This window comes from Eretmochelys imbricata, chromosome 6, assembly GCF_965152235.1.
Source record: "Eretmochelys imbricata isolate rEreImb1 chromosome 6, rEreImb1.hap1, whole genome shotgun sequence".
Classification (NCBI taxonomy): Eukaryota; Metazoa; Chordata; order Testudines; family Cheloniidae; genus Eretmochelys; species Eretmochelys imbricata.
In genome coordinates, this window is record NC_135577.1 from 119,223,663 (window position 1) to 119,240,106 (window position 16,444).

At 44.0% G+C, this 16,444-nt stretch overlaps 1 protein-coding gene across 1 annotated transcript in view; it reads right to left on the minus strand.

Annotated features, from left to right (window-relative positions):
• Nucleotides 1-4,284: 4,284 nt before the first annotated feature.
• Nucleotides 4,285-16,444, minus strand: part of SYT16 (synaptotagmin 16) — a 49,481-nt gene continuing 37,321 nt past the window's right edge. The window contains exons 5-6 of the mRNA XM_077820579.1: nt 14,788-14,977; nt 4,285-4,598 (exon numbers count right to left, since the gene is read on the minus strand). Coding sequence (XP_077676705.1) covers nt 4,285-4,598; nt 14,788-14,977 — 504 coding nt within the window. The remainder of the gene's footprint in view (nt 4,599-14,787; nt 14,978-16,444) is intronic.

A 16,444-nucleotide genomic window follows, 5' to 3' on the forward strand; every position in this document is an offset into this window, starting at 1 on the left:
TGAAGTTTATTCTAGAATAAGAGTGCTTTATTCTGGATTATTTTTAGTACAATCCAGATTATTTTAACCCACTGGATTACAGTATAGTTCAGAATAAGGCACTCTTATTCTGGAATAAGAGTATCCACACATGGAGTTTATCAGAGTAGTTAATTTTCTTTATATTTACACACTACCTTATTCCAGATTAGCTTTCATATGAAGACAAGTCCTCAGACTCATCTCTAGGGATCTCAGTTGAAATTCAGCATTACTATGAGAGAAAATAAATTTGGTGGCTCACTCTATTGGTCATTGGGGCACATTAAAAAAAAAAACAACAGCAGAGGTTCTACCATGACTGTCAGTTTCTGCTGAGGAGAGACCCCAGAAAGGAACAGGTCACAACTGGGAGAGGTGGACTGGTAGAGATCAAGTGATGTTTTCAGAGAACCTACCCGCAGCATGCTTGGCTTGAGTCGGTGCAATTAGTTCCTCCCCTTTGAAGAATACAATGCATTTTTAAAAAGGAAAGAAAAACCAAGTAGGATACAAAGAGTCTGGTCAACAGTGCTAAAGGGGGGTAGATTATCCAAAACCATGAGCATAAGGGGAAGTCACTGTGAACTGACACTACAGCAATTCAACCTTGGCCCACCGTTTGCCGCACCTCACTGAGTGTTCCGTAGCCCCAGCCAAGCCCTGCCCTGGGGTCCTGTGGGATCAAGGATTGGTTTTCTCTCTGCATCTCAGGCTCGTTCATACCCCCCAGGGATGGCGCGCACAGAAACACAGGCCTACCACTCATTGCCGTTTCTGAGCTAAGTGCTGAGCAGAAATCAGAATAAAATGCATCAGAAGGTGGTGTCGAGAAATGAAAGCGTTTCCAAAGACTCATCTACCAACCTCCTCAGCCACTTCTGTGGGGGGAAAGAGGTTAGAGAAATGACACACTGCAGTCCGCTTTGCACAATACAGAATGGGAGCACAAGTCCAACTTCATCAATATGAGTAATAACCGAGTCCAAGACATCTCTGCAAAGCGCCACGTAGGACAGGGGACATTGGCTCAGGTGGGAATATGATGCTGCTGAAGAATCAGCTTACTCTCAACAGGAAAATTAGAGAAGCAAGTCATTAATAGCAGTGCAACAAAAACGAACATAACCCTGCCAGAGGAAGCACTGAAAGGGAAGTCTGCTCCACTGCTACTACACTTCTCCACATTTCAGCAGAAACTAGATGAACCACAATGATGTGTTGCTCTGGACTGAACCATTCTATTGATTAACGGGGTTTAAATAATTCTGAGCACCCATTTACCCACTGAGCAATTTTCCTTGGAAGGTACCACGAAAAATCACCGCTTTAACAACTGTTACAAAAAACCTATGCCTAACCCCAAATACCTTAGCCACGTATGAAAAATTAATACAGTTTTGATTAAATTATGTATTTTGCTGTACTGTGGCCAACTATTTTCTCTAGAGTACATATATTTTAAAGTCAATTCCCCTTTATAATGTAACTTCAAAAGGGATCTTGGTGTGAAATATTGCGGAAGTCCCAAACCAGTTATCTTCATTCCTCTGAAAAATCATCTTTTCCAAGGCTGAGTGAGGATGGAGTCGAAAAACACCACAGATTTATAATCATGTATATCTTCACTAGTGGCTGAAACTTTGTATCAATATGGAATTCCCCTTTAGAATGATATAATCGCATATCACATTTTGCATGTGCAGTACGTTAATAAGCAAAACGCTGTAAGTTCAGTCTTATACACACATCTCACATAGAACAGTTATTTAAAAAGACACTCGTATGTACATTTTGTGCAGGTCAGATAAAAATGATGCAAAAATTACAAACCATAACTAAACACAGTGACTACTGCCATTAAGCAAGGCAGTTTACTGTGCTTTTGTCCTGAAGGGGAATATATTAGAAACGCGTAATAAACCCCAGAATGCAGGATTTACTACTTAACTGAGCTCCTTTTTCCTTTCAGTCAGTGATTCAGTAGCATTAGCACTGCAGCCAAGAAGGAATTCGTTTGCTAGATTACATGGGCCAGATCCAGCTCTGGCTGCTTCGTGCAGCTCCAGGGGTGCACAGCAGCTGTAATGGCAGCTTCCCTAGGAAGTGGAGGGTATTCCTCCTACGAGGGAGAATCTCCAGGTGCAAAAGAGCTAATATAGCAGAACAGAAGCACAGCCAGAGGAAAGACTGCGTGGCCCTCATGCCAGCAATTCCCATCTGCTGGACTGGCCCTGTGGGGACAGAGGTGGCCCAGGTGTAAGTCAGAGCTGACCCCAGCCACCTGTCCTCCCACCATTACCTGAGATGCAATGACCATAGCTCAGATGCAGCCCAAGGCTGAGGCTTATGTTAGGTCCTGCATAGCCCCAGTGAAGTCAGTTTCAGAGTAGCAGCCCTGTTAGTCTGTATTCGCAAAAAGAAAAGGAGGACTTTTGGCACCTTAGAGACTAACCAATTTATTTGAGCATGAGCTTTCGTGAGCTACAGCTCACTTCACTGAATGCATCAGATTCATCCGATGAAGTGAGCTGTAGCTCACGAAAGCTCATGCTCAAATAAATTGGTCAGTCTCTAAGGTGCCACAAGTCCTCCTGTTCTTTTAGTGAAGTCAGTGAGACTCATAGGGTGCCACAGAGCAGAATTTGGCCCTAATTCTCTGTAAGTGGGGGAAACAAAGAAAAAGAGAAACTGTGAATCAAATTTGAAAGCCTTTTGCAGCTGAGTATTTTTGTGCTTCACTATAGTCAGTAGGAATGGAGAGACACCAACTGAAGGGTTTAAGTTAGAGACTTGGCAATAGGTGTTATTTGAAATTGTTTAGGGATCTGGCACCTATCTTCATCTGGTAGGACCGGTACAACCGTATGGCTCTGTGCACTAGGGTCATGGCTCCTGTTACTCGGCAACAGCTAGCACTGGATCTCTTGATAATCAAGAAAGAAAATTAGCCTTCTTCCTCTGTCTACTGCCTCCACTGGGTTTAACTCACTTTGGAGGCAGGAAAAAGATGACTATTAAAACTGAAAGTGCCGCTGCGCTCTGAAGCGTGACTACCTAAAAATCACCTCACCTTAGTAAGCAGATCTGCCCTTTGTGGGTATGCAGATACAGGCGTGAACTGTCATACTTTTCTCTTCTGTTAGCCCTCCAGGGCCAACACCTCTGAGAGACCAAGTGGGATTCTATTCCTTCTTGTGCAAACACTGCTTGAGATGGGTTCGCACAAGGGGAAGTGATAGCACCATGGGGCCTGCAGAACCCTCCTAGTGATGTCAGAGAAGGAAAAAATTCACCTTGACTTTCAGATCTCTGGAATATTTTACGGGAATCTTGAAAAGCACTTTTTACTTGGAGCAGATTTGACTCAGTCATTGAAAGATAATAAATATGAAACCCCACTATGCACAGAATCATTCTTTCAAGTGAACCTCACATTAAGAAAAAAATAAGAAGAGTGAACAATGATCTAGAATAATCGTGGTTTAGGCACCAAGGCAGATGTGCAGCTTGTTTTGGTCTCTCTCTCTTTTTGTTGTTTTGTTTTCACAACAATAGAAGCCACAAGCTAAGAAAACAGGGAAGCATCTAAACATGCATTACATAACTACTATGTTAAATTGACACCCATCACCTCATACAAACATCTGGTGATATAGGTTGCACAAGAAATAAAACATGCTTACTTCAAATACTAGTAAATAATACAAGAAAGTAATGGCAATCTCTAGGCACTTAAAAGTTTACAGAGAAATCTTTAGTGCTTTCCCATGCTACCTGAAAATATATTAATCAGTCTTAAGTGGTATCAAATGTTTCTCTCTTGGATTTAGAAACACTGTAGTAAAAGGAAGAACGAGTGGCATGCAGTGCTAGACTAATGACGTCATCTGTGTATCAAGAACATTTGCATACATCAATAATAGGAATGGAGGTGGGAGAAAGACATTACACCAGAAGAAAATAGCAACAAAAATAATTTAGATCAATGAGGCATTGACAGCAAGAGGGTAAAAGTAGCTTTGTGTTTTTCATAACCACTTCCCTTCTGGTTATCGTTTGGGTGAGAAAATGTATGAAAACCCTCAAAGGCAACAGGTAAATTTTCTCACTGGGCCCCAGCACCTACATTCACTGAGTGTGCTGAGTTTTAAAAATTCAGCTAAAATAGACCCGGATGGTTCATAATGTTTGCTATGGGATGGCTGCTTTCAGCGGGGTGATTATGGGAGGATCCAGTGGGCAGTCCCAGGAGCTCAGGGACCATTAGGATTCCAGTAAGGTATGCCACCTGCAGACCTGCTGCCCTTTCGTTTCTTTCATTTCTTGCCAGTGATTTTGCTCTTCTTCTCCGCTGCTGTTCTGACCCATAGAAATCCAGCCAATCATCTCCTTGCGCTTCATGCTGCGCCGGTTGTATATGGAGATCATCAGCGTGACATCAGAAAGCTGGAACAGGGCAACTTGGAAGACGAACGTCTCCTTGTAGATGGGGTTTGGTTGGCCTCGACGGATGGATGTCTTGCAACGAGACATCTCCTGGCCCATGGAGTTGAGAAGGCAGAGCTTTCCGTAGGTGTCTGGGACAAAAGAGAGAAGAGACACTGTTTAGTTTTGTTGCTACTAGTGAAGGAATATCAAGGGGGCAAATGAAGCAAATGGGACCTTTGTCCGAGTAAGCACTGAGTAAGAGCGGAAGGTCAGATCACCTCTTTCCATCATAAAACCCATGGGAGGGGCATAAGAAGGGAGGAAAACTCTGAGGATTTCCTTATCATTCAGTCTGGGTGGGCAGGCAGGGTCTGCTCCTTGGCCTCATGTAATAAACTTCAAGTCTGGTCCTAAACTCTACAGGTCTCACTGGGAGGCCATGACCATCTCCATGGAATCTTTGCTCCAGCTGAGGTCCCAGCACCCCCTCTCCATTTCCTGGCAGCATGGCTCCATTGGAATTTCTACACCAGGGCCTCCCCTGCCTACACTTGCCTCTCATGACTCCCCATTAAAAGGAGGCAACCACTACCTACTATCTTGGACAGATCATGACCCCATAGACAGCCCTTCATAAGTTCCTGAAAGTGGGAGGCAGGTTCCATGGAGGCTGCTGACCACTCTCCTCTTTCTTGTGGGAGTGGAGACATCTGCATGCAGTAGCATGATCTGGCCTTAAGTAAGGATTTCAGAGTTTGTCCCAAGCCTGCAATAAAACCCTCTTTTTGCTTTTCCTCCTGAGTGCAGCAGAATCAAGGTCAACTTCATTCATTGTTCAAATTCTTTAGTGTACAGACATCTGTATTAACTACATTACTGCTGTGCAGGGGGCTGGACTTGACTTCCAGTCCTACATTTCCATGATTCTAGGATAATACCGCCACTAACATCAAGTGCTTTCTACAGTCAAAATCCCCAATCTCATCTCATCCCACAAATCCTGCTCAGTGCAAGTTTACAGACTATTCCTGTTTGCAGGTCACTTTGCCAGGTCAACCCAGCTCTAACCTTTTTAAACATCAAAGACCAAGGTTCTGCAATTTAATATCACCTCAGAGGACACAGAAGATAGGAAATAAATTACAACCCACTGTCTCCTTCCTACAGCAAGTCTATCCTTTTCTATTCCTGTTTGATGTGCTATGTTACGCACTTATCTGCTGAGAAACACAAGGTGTGAAATTACACTTCAGGTGTGAAAACACTTCTGTAGCTCAAAAGCAGGGCTCTCCATTCCTCAAACTGTTCCACTGAAAAAAGCTGTCAGGAAACTGACAATTGAGGAGTAAATTGTGAGCCTGCACAGCTGTACAGCTATCAGGTTATTGCAGGAAAAGTTCAGCCCTATCACCAGCTAACTATGGCAATTTGGCTGCCAACATCACACTAGAGACAAAGTAAATCTTGCCAACAAAAATCTTCTCCGTAGAGAGAAAAGGAGAGCAATTTATTCTGTCATGAAATAGTCTGCTGATTGTGGCTGGGAAGGAAAAAAGCCCACTTAAATACAAGAAATGTGAATAGTCCATGTGGCACAAAGCAGACTACAGGTCCCATGTACTTTACTGAGAGCTGAACCCTACTTTCTGCGGGATGGCTTGTGATTTTGATGGCACAAATCTGAATCCTGCAGAAGGTTCAGATACATTAAAAACAATACAGAGTTTTGGGGGGGGGGGTTGTTTTTCTTTTTTAGCTGGACTGTATATGAAAACAAACAAAACAATCAGCACAGGGTTCCTGGTGTTATACATGGGGATTTTAGTTTATTTTACCTTGCAGGTGTCTGTACTGACAAAGCATAGCTGCACTGTAGAAATATGTCATCATGAAGCCAGGGGCTCTGGCTGCCGCTCAGGGTACTATGGGGGCTTCTTGATATTAGAACTGGTTGTGGGGGAAAGTTTCAGGAAATTTTGGGGGAAGTTCTGCCCTTACACAAACATGCCCTTGCTGCAGAAAGTTTGTTTTAGGGCAGGGGCAGCTCCCAGGTGGAAATTCCAGATGGAATTTTAAAATGGGTTCCAGTTAGGAACTAGGTACAATGGCTCTATTCTTGGTCTACTAGTTCCTGGAACTACATTTACTTCAACTGAACCCAACAGTGGCCAAAAGGAAATGACTGAAATCTCCACTGGGATACTCAAGGTAGGTTCTGGACAACCTCAGAGTCTTGACATTTGGAGGTTCCCCCACAACTAAGGTGCACCAATGACCAGTGGGTTCTAGCATGAGAACACCCATATAATTTCACCCGGTGAAGTCAGACAGGATTTGAAGCCAGCTGGCTGCAGCATGCTTCGCTCACTGAAGCACCCAGTCCCTGGGAGAAGCAGCACTAACATTCGCTCTGGGAAAGAACTCATGCAACTAAAGCATAATACAGATACCTCTCTGGATGTGCTAAGTGTCTGTCTTTTCAAGAGACGGGAAACTTCACTATCAACGCTTCAGGCAACAAGAAGCAGGTTTTTTTGCTCACCTGTCAACCCCAGAGAGTGGGAGGGGAGGGACTTTAACTGAGAGTGAAATCCCTAATGTTTCAGCTCCTAGATCTAGAGTTTAGCATGCCCATTGTGTTACATTAACGTATGGCAATGAGTGTATCAAATAAACATTACTATACAGCTTGTAGAGGGCAGCATTCTCAGCGACAGAAACAGTAACTCAGCTGTAGCCGAATGAAAACAGCACTTCAAGCTTTCGTTTCTTTACTTATTGGGTTAGCACCCATTAGTGCTGCTTTATTTTATGACCTATCAGCACATCCCTTGTAAATCCTGTTCTTCAGGTTTATTGCAGATTTGCTGCAAACATTCACCTCCACCTGAAACTTGGGCTTAATAAGATTTTTACCCTGGGGACTAGTTTATATTCTTGTACACACTTTTAGAAAAAATCTTTTGGCTTGTTTTAAAGACATCAGAATGGTGCTGGTGCTGGAATCAATATATATCCAGCTGCAAATGTATTCCTTTAACTCAAAAATAGCTTTGCTTTGTATTTTCCAAGATGTGACTCTGTAGTACGGATTCTGCTTTTTTATCCTTCTTACACATTTAAAATAATTGAGTTAAGCGAAGTTACTGGGCACCATTGACTACTGGGCGTATAATAATCATTTGAACTTCCATTGCACTTCCCACGCAAAATCTCTATGCACTTGCCAAAAGTTAATGAATTTACCGCTTGATTTTCAGCTATGCCGATCACCCACCATCAGATTCTAAGGGTTATTTGGGGGCAAATTCAGGGGTGGAGAATAAGGGATGCTGAAGGATTAATTAAAGCATTCTCTCTCTTTCTTTATTTTTTCCTGGCAAAGCAACTAGTTGTAACTCTGTCTGTAACTCACTGGCGAGTGCATATTGCCTGATCTGCAGGTGATAGGAGTCTGGATAGCGCCCTACCCACAGAGCTTGGCTGGACCTGTAGCAGTTCTAGCTTTTCACTCTGGAGGTTCCCAGTTCAGTGACCGGTATGTTGGTGTGTATCCATAGACCATCATCTTTGGAGCTGTGTGGACTTTTACTGCCTACCATCTTATGCTCTCCTTATGTTCTACAAATTATCCCAGGCACTACAGAACGTTTTTTTAAAGACAGAAGGGAAGGCAAGAACCCTACTTTACTTCTCACCTGAAACTGGTGATATTTCTTGAAGGATTCCATAAAAACCCTGACACCTAAAAGTAATATGAATTATAGTCAACTGCCATTTTAGCTCATTTGCCGGACCATATGATTCTCCTGAGGGGTCATGGCATGCCTAGCCATCCAGAGAGGGCTACAAAATCTGCTAGGTAACCTCTAGAAGGGACTGGAGAAGTTTTGGTTGGTTTCAAATGATCATGTGGGGTCACCCAAATCCTAATTGACAGTGGTGAGTATGGGGAGCGGTGTCACTTGTTTGAGTGGTAAAATATGCCCAGAGAAAGGTTTTGTGCTAATGAATTATGCATTCTCATAATTTAACCCAAATTTGGTCCCAGGCTTTTCTAGATTCACACCTCTCCCTGTTCAAATTCCGATGACAGAGAGCTCTTAATTCACACAGGAAATAATTAACAAAGGTGTAAACACATCAGGCATCAGATAAAATTTAAGACCAGTCACGGTTTCAAGTTCCTCCTAAAGCAAATCAGGACTGTGATATCAAGGTCACACCTGGCGCTATCTCCTAGTCCTCCTTGTCTTGGTCACCTCACCCCACTCAAATACCATACAAGGTAGGAAGGATCTTTTAGTGGTGGGGCACTTGACCGGGACTCTCGAAACCTAGGTTCAGTTCTTGGCTCAGCCATGGACTTTCTGTGTGACCTTGAGTGAGTCAATTAATCCACCCTGTAGTTCAGTTCCCGAGGTGGGAATAACAGGACTGCCTTGCCCTCACCAGGGTGTTAAAAGGATAAAATCTGTTAATGATCGTGAGGCACTTTGATACCATGGTGATGAGGATCATAGAAGTTCTTAGCTAGATAGTCTGCGGTATCCTCTGCGCTTTTTGCCCCCACTACTCATAACACAGATTGGTTTTTGTTCATCAGCCGTTAAATCTCGATTTGTGGAGCTTTTCCCTTTCCGATTTTGATTTGTTCATTCTCTCTCCCTCCCCCGCCCTCTCTTTTTTAACAATAATGCTATTGTGTTTGTTTAATGGGGTTAATATGCTGCTGGTATGATAATGATCATGTGTGGTTGTAATTATCATGTGTGATTAATTCTGCACTTGCTGAAAGGCTGTGAGGATTATTCTTACCAGCGAGGAAGTCTGAACAATAGTGTTCGACAAGGGGCATTATATATTAACATGAACCCCACAAGAAATGCACAGAGGGAAAGAATTAAGATTGTGTTGGAAGGAGAGAAACCAAACAGAACAGCAGGAAATGTCTGGCAGCTCTTTGGGGCAGGAGCTGTCCTTTTGTTCTGTCGGTACAGAACCTGGCACAACAGGGTGCTGGTCCATGACTGAAGGTCCTAGACACTACCCCAGGACAAATAATAACAAATAAGACAAGGACATTTATCAAGGCTGCAGGTCCCAGCTGTCACTCACTGTAAAATACCCCCACTTAAGTGAGAATACCGGATTTTTGAGGAAAACACCCAGGAGACTAAAATATAAACCCCAGAACCATCCCAGGGGCCCACTAAAACAGTGTGAACAGAACATGGAAGGAAAGGAGGATAAATTCTTCTCTTCTATAATGGACGGAAACATGAGCACAAGCTGATGAGTTTTAGGAGGAGTAAATAAAACAAGATACATATAATACATACATCGTTAGCGTTAAAATGCGGAGAGGGTCATACTACAGAAAAAACACTTGTGTGACACTTTCTCGCGGTGCCTGGGACTGTGAGTCACCTTGTTAAATCCCTGCTTCAGCAAGAGAGAGACGTTGCGCTGGGGGGATGAGGTACAACAGCTCCCTGACACCACCAGCCCATTAGCCATCCAAACAAACTCCTTGGGACTGTGCCAGCCCTCTCTTTGCCTTGCCAGTAACAATAGGTAGATACACAGGGATCACTTAGGGCCGGATGCTGCAGCCCTTCCTTCGGTTTGTATTCCCAGGGTGCCCAGTGAAGTTAATGGAACTACTAACATGAGTAACGACTGCAGACTCACGCCTACAGCCCGGCAGGTCCAGGTGAACAATTCCTGAAGTTCTAGCCTGGACCAAACTACTTTTAAATGCCACTTCTGAGTCCTTCTTAGGAGATGCTGTGTCAGAAATTCAAGCAGCAAAAAAACTGCTCACGTGCATCATAATGTTGAGATTTAAAAAAAAATTAACGTTGATGGATCACTGTCATTTTTGAAGGATAAATAAGGGCGGCTGCAATATTTAACTGACTCAGTTCAGCGCTCAACAACATTTTGTTTTGAAGGTTTTGTGATGCACAAGATAAGTCCGGGGGGGGGAGAAACCATTCTTTCCTTGTTCAACAAACTGTCTCTTGCAGCTTTTGCAGACTCCAGGATGCTGCCCTCTAAATCACTGAGGTCCAAATGTACTGCCTGCCTCTGTAGGTGTGGAGGCCTCCCCAGGCACCAGAACCACTGTGGATTCGGGGAGCCGTGTAGGGGGCATGCATGCCACATGAGGCATGGAGCTCAGTTATGGAGGGCCCTCAGTGGGGCAGAGAGCCGGGTTGGAGTGAGGACAGAGCATGGTAGGGTTGGACTAGAAGATTCACTGCTGTGTAGCTCCTCCTACTGTTTCCCCTACACTCTGGTGAAGGCGGTGGGTGGGTGTGGGTTGCCTAATAGGCGGCAGAGGAAACTAAAGCCATTGGACTACAGCAGTGCTTAATTTGTGCCAGTGCTGAGCCCCGGCACCTCCGGGCTTGGCAGTTCGTAGCCCCGGCACCTCTGGGCTTGCCGCATCAGTTATGAAAGTAAAAAAATTGCTTGAGCCCCGGCACTTCTTTCATTACACATGAAGCACTGAACTGCAGTAGTATCCATAGAATAGCTCTGCAGCTATCATGCAGTCTGTGTGCATGTAGGGGGGTGGGAAAGATTCTTTCCCTCCTGCTGCCTCCCCTGAGCATCTGCCCAACGCCATCTGGAGAGTAAACATTACACTTCTTTCGACAGCTACTAAGCTGGCAGGGGCTATGACATGGGAGGTTACTCCTGCACTCCATGCTCTCTCTCAATGTCTTCTCGCATGTCAAGTGCGCATTGCATAGCAGTTTGGTTTTCCACTGCCTTTTACGTTAGCTGTCCCAAAGCCCTTCACAAAGCCCCATTATGCTGGAAGCTCCTGTTACGCCTTTCAAAAACAGCGCTCTCAGCACTGGATCCCAGAACACGTTTAACTGAGAGAAGCAATACTGGCCAGGATTCTACGGCTCTCTCCCTGCTCTTCAAAAACAAGATGGGATTTTTAGTTTCTACCTGGAAAAGGAGGCTTGGTTTAATATCTTATCCAAAGAACAGCACCCTAATCAGAGCAGCTGCCTGCATCTCGTACTACTTCACTGGAGTGCCAGCAGTGGTGACGACTGCAGTTTCTAGCATGGGGTTTGGAGCCAAGTGTTCCCTTTTTCCAACCCCTTTTGCTCTCTTTTTGATAGGTTTTTCCCTCACATCACATTACCAGTAATTTTCCAGGCATGCAAGTACAGTATAGAACAGAAAATAATGATGTGATTTTGGATGGGGAAGCATATTGTGACAGATATGGAACTTCCCTGCAGTAAATTATGAATATTGTATGCTGGCCTGGCCACAGGGATGCTGTTTATTGTATGACTATATTGATTTAATTCAATAGTGAGCTGTCTGGATACAGGCAAGAAGTAGGAGAAAGGCTCAAGATAGCCACTTATCAGCAAATACTTAAGTGCCAAGGGACACTGCCAGACTTATTTGCTTTGCTGACACTGTCAGAGTCTCCAATCAGCCTACAAAACTGTTTTAACCAGCAATAATCAGAACCCTGCAAACATGAGAACAAAGAACTTGGGCAGGTTTTAATACAATGTCTTCTCAGGTATGTCTTCATTGCACAGGTTTCAGAGTAACAGCCGTGTTAGTCTGTATTCGCAAAAAGAAAAGGAGGACTTGTGGCACCTTAGAGACTAACCAATTTATTTGAGCATAAGCTTTCGTGAGCTACAGCTCACTTCATCGGATGCATACTGTGGAAAGTGTAGAAGATCTTTTATACACACAAAGCATGAAAAAATACTTCCCCCCACCCAACTCTCCTGCTGGCAGTAGCTTATCTAAAGTGATCACTCTCCTTACAATGTGTATGATAATCAAGTTGGGCCATTTCCAGCACAAATCCAGGGTTTAACAAGAACGTCCTAAACCACCCCCCCCCCCAGACGTTCTTGTTAAACCCTTGATTTGTGCTGGAAATGGCCCAGCTTGATTATCATACACATTGTAAGGAGAGTGGTCACTTTAGATAAGCTATTACCAGCAGGAGAGTGGGTTTGTGTGGGGGAGGGGGGTGTGAGAAAACCTGGATTTGTGCTGGAAATGGCCCAACTTGATTATCATACACATTGTAAGGACAGTGATCACTTTAGATAAGCTATTGCCAGCAGGAGAGTGGGGTGGGGGGAGGTATTTTTTCATGCTTTGTGTGTATAAAAGATCTTCTACGCTTTCCACAGTATGCATCCGATGAAGTGAGCTGTAGCTCACGAAAGCTTATGCTCAAATAAATTGGTTAGTCTCTAAGGTGCCACAAGTACTCCTTTTCTTTTTGCTTCATTGCATAGTTAACCAAGGCTCTCACCCAAGTTTTAGGCCAACCCCCACTACCATCCACACAGAAAAACCTCTGATCCCAGGTTTGCAAATGTTGTAAGCTTTGGATACCTGGCCCGGCTGGGATTGGCGTTAGAACCTGGGATGGAAGCTGTCCAGTTTGCAGTGAAGATGCAGGCTAAACCATGTGAATGATGACAGCCCTCCAATGCCTTCCCACAATTCCCCCCAGGCATCCAGAAGGACAGACACGTTCTGCCACAATGCACTGGGAACGAACCACAAAACGGCTCAGCTTATTGCAGCACAAAGAACCATGGGATATGTCCCTGGAAGTCCCTGACCACCCCACCCCCCACCCGCACACACACGAGTGTAGCACCAGTGAGGATGCAGTAACTTGGGGATGGCCTTGCAGTGCGGCTACTCACACCCGGGCGAGGCTAATCTGGATGCCAGTCACCCAAGTAAACTCTGCAATACCTTCAGCGGGATAGAGGGCTACAGAGGAAGTAGACAGACACAGGGGCCTGCTGGGTGTGTGTGTGGGGAGGCTAGGCTTGCTGAGGTCACCTTTGTGGGAGGATAGGACTCAAGGCAAGATAGACAAATGTGCAGACTCTTTGTTATTTTAAAATCCTTTTTCTCTTACTCTTTGTTCCCATTGATAAATAAATCATGGCTTTAAGAAGGCTGTTTTGTTTCCTATAATACCACTGGTCACTGGCTCTTGAAGGGAAGAACCACAGGTGCCCAAAACCAGCTGGAACTGCAGAATGAGACTGTTTCATACACAGGGTAGTATAGCCGAGGTCCTGGTCTAAGAGTTGAAGAACTGCATGATCCTAGCCTGAAGCAGGAAAGAGCATGAGGGCCAAGACCTGAGCTGGGGGCACTCAGAGACCAGAAAGGGGCAGCTAGACCTGTGACCACAACATATTTGAAGATTTTCATTGAAATTCTAAGAAAATCTTATTTCTTGAGGGTCTGGCTAGCTACGGGTATTAAGTAATTGGATACCGGGCTTGATCCTGCAAGGTTCTGAGCACTCTGGCCACAATCTAGCAAAGCAATTAAGTACTTCAATGGAACTACTCACATGCTTGCATTTAAGGGTGTGCTAAAATGCTTTGGTGGATCAGAGCCAAAGGTGCACAGCACCCTGCAGGTTCAAGCCCAAAGAGTCTTCATTTATAGATCCCCAGCTCAAATCAAGCCCAGGTTCACAGTGACCAAATGTTGTTGCCATCAGGTAGATGTCTGGTGGCTTATGTGAAATGGCCCACATCCAGTTCTCAATGGGCAAGTAACCACATCACCAAAAATACCTCCTCAATTGACGCTAGTTCTCAGATGAGATGACAGGCCAAAGACTGAAGGGCCATGAAGTTTGAACTCACCCCTAGAGGTGGTACCTTCTAGCCTTGAATGAGGCACATTGGCAGCAAAGCTGACTACCACGGCTTGTCCTACACCAGCACAGTGAATAAAGCGCAGACTTTGGTCAGCATCGCTGTTAATGTGTCACGCTTCACGAGCACTAGACACAATTAAAGCATTAAATATGTACTCTTGGCTCCGATTTTATTTTTTATATTAGAGAGGATGGCTGGTCCAAAGACCTGGGTTCAAGGCCCTGCTTTCCCACAGACTTCCTGTGTGGCCTTGGGCTGATCACTTAGTGGCTCCATGCCTCAGTTCCTCTCTATAAAATAAGGATAATACCACTTCTTTGCCTCACTGGGATAAATACATTAGATCTTGTGAGGCGCTCTGATACTATGGTAATGGCAGCCTCATCAGTACCACAGATAGATATTTTATTCAAAATGCACAGGCAAATTTACCAGCACATGCATTTGGAATAATATTTTTTATTCCACTATTAAATGTAAAATTCAAATGTGCAGAGACTCAATTAGGAAATAATTTAATTGGATAGCTTGATGTGGCAAAAACTGTATCAAGAAAATAAAACCAGGTTGTGGCTCAGTGGCTCTGTCGAATAGGTGTGCCATTACGAGAGATTTCACTTACCGGGTGGCCTGTTAATAGCAAGGTTGCGGAAATGGCTGCCTTTGATCATCTCTACTGACAACCGTCCAGTAGTAGCATTGTACGACAGTCCCACCAGCAGCTCTGGTATGCCTCCGTGCGACAGGGACTGTGTTGAAGAAGCGCTATCGCTGTGAGAGGTTGCCGACAGACTGATCTGAGAGTCTCCGCTCTGCAGGGAAAGAACAAAGAGAATCCCAGTGGAATGCTCAACACAGCTCCCCCTTTAATGTATACCTTGGGGCCTAATTGGGTAGAATTGTGATGTTCTTCTTGGAGTTGCCAATGACTAAGAATCATCTGCATGAATAACAATGGGGTAGAAGACAGAACTGCAGGAACAAGTCTCCAGCATCACTTTGCAGAAACACATCTTTCAATACTCTCTCTCTAGAGGCCAGAAGCCCTGTCTAATGTGTTATTACTAGTGTAAATCAAAGCTTTTGAGATAAACATATGCTCCAGTACATCAAAAGTCGAGTACATTTCCCTGAAAATGACTTTCTGATGGAATGTGTCTAGCACAATCTTCTATCTTTTATGTCACTTGCTGTATATTTTCTTGCTTTCTTCCTAGTTACCATCATGTTCAATTCTCTCCTCTCCCTGCAAATGCATTGTTTATTATTCATTTTGTATGCACAATCTCATATGGAGTTTCTTTTATATGGTGAAAAGTCTTAAGCCTTGTCTACACAGGGAAATTGTCCAGCATAGCTATTGCAAAATAAGCTTTTTTGCAACAGCTATTCTGGAATAGCTCCCAATATGGACATTATTCTGGAATGTGAGTGACGTTTTTCTGGAATAATTATTCTGCTCAATTCCCTCCTTTTCCCTGCCTCTTTGCAGACAAGACCTTAGAGGAAAGGGTAGCCTGTTTTAATACTTGTTAGTATTTTTCTTTTTACCAAAGGATTGAATATTAGTACAAGACATGCCTCCTTTAAAAAGAAAAAACAGAACAAAACAGTATGTTTGAAAATTTAATAGCTATAGTTTCAAAATCAACCTGATGGCACAGCAATTATCCTGCTACTCTGATATCACAGATGATCTACTCTGGGATTGGAAATTGGGATTTTCCAAGGAGATTAAAGGAGCAAAGTAACCAAATCCTACAAAAGCAAGGCACCAAACTTCCTCAGACTTCTTGGAAAACCCCTAGCTAGAATGCTCTTGTGGTGATGTTCACTGTCTATACATAGGACTCTGAAAACTGGGCAGTTCTCTGGAATGTACAAGAGGCTGCTTAAAATATTCAGGCCAAATAAAGAGCCCAACTGGTGGAAAACATGCATGCGTAGATGCAAATGGGTAATTATGGATGCAAAATGGAAGGTTGGTTGTTTGGGCAATGGACCTTTTTGTGGGTTCTACTGCATATTTTATGAGCAGTTACCAGTCTGTGACCATGAACACATCTTTTGTGGATGGAACTTGTGTGCCTAATTTTGAAAACTTGGCTCTCTAACCTGAGAACACAATAGATTACATGGAAACATCTGGTCCCTGAATGCATAAAAGGTGGAATGTCATTCTTATGAAAGAACATAAGAACGGCCATACTCGGTCAGACCAAAGGTCCATCTAGCCCAGCATCCTGTCTTCCAACAGTGGCCAATATCAGGTGCCCCAC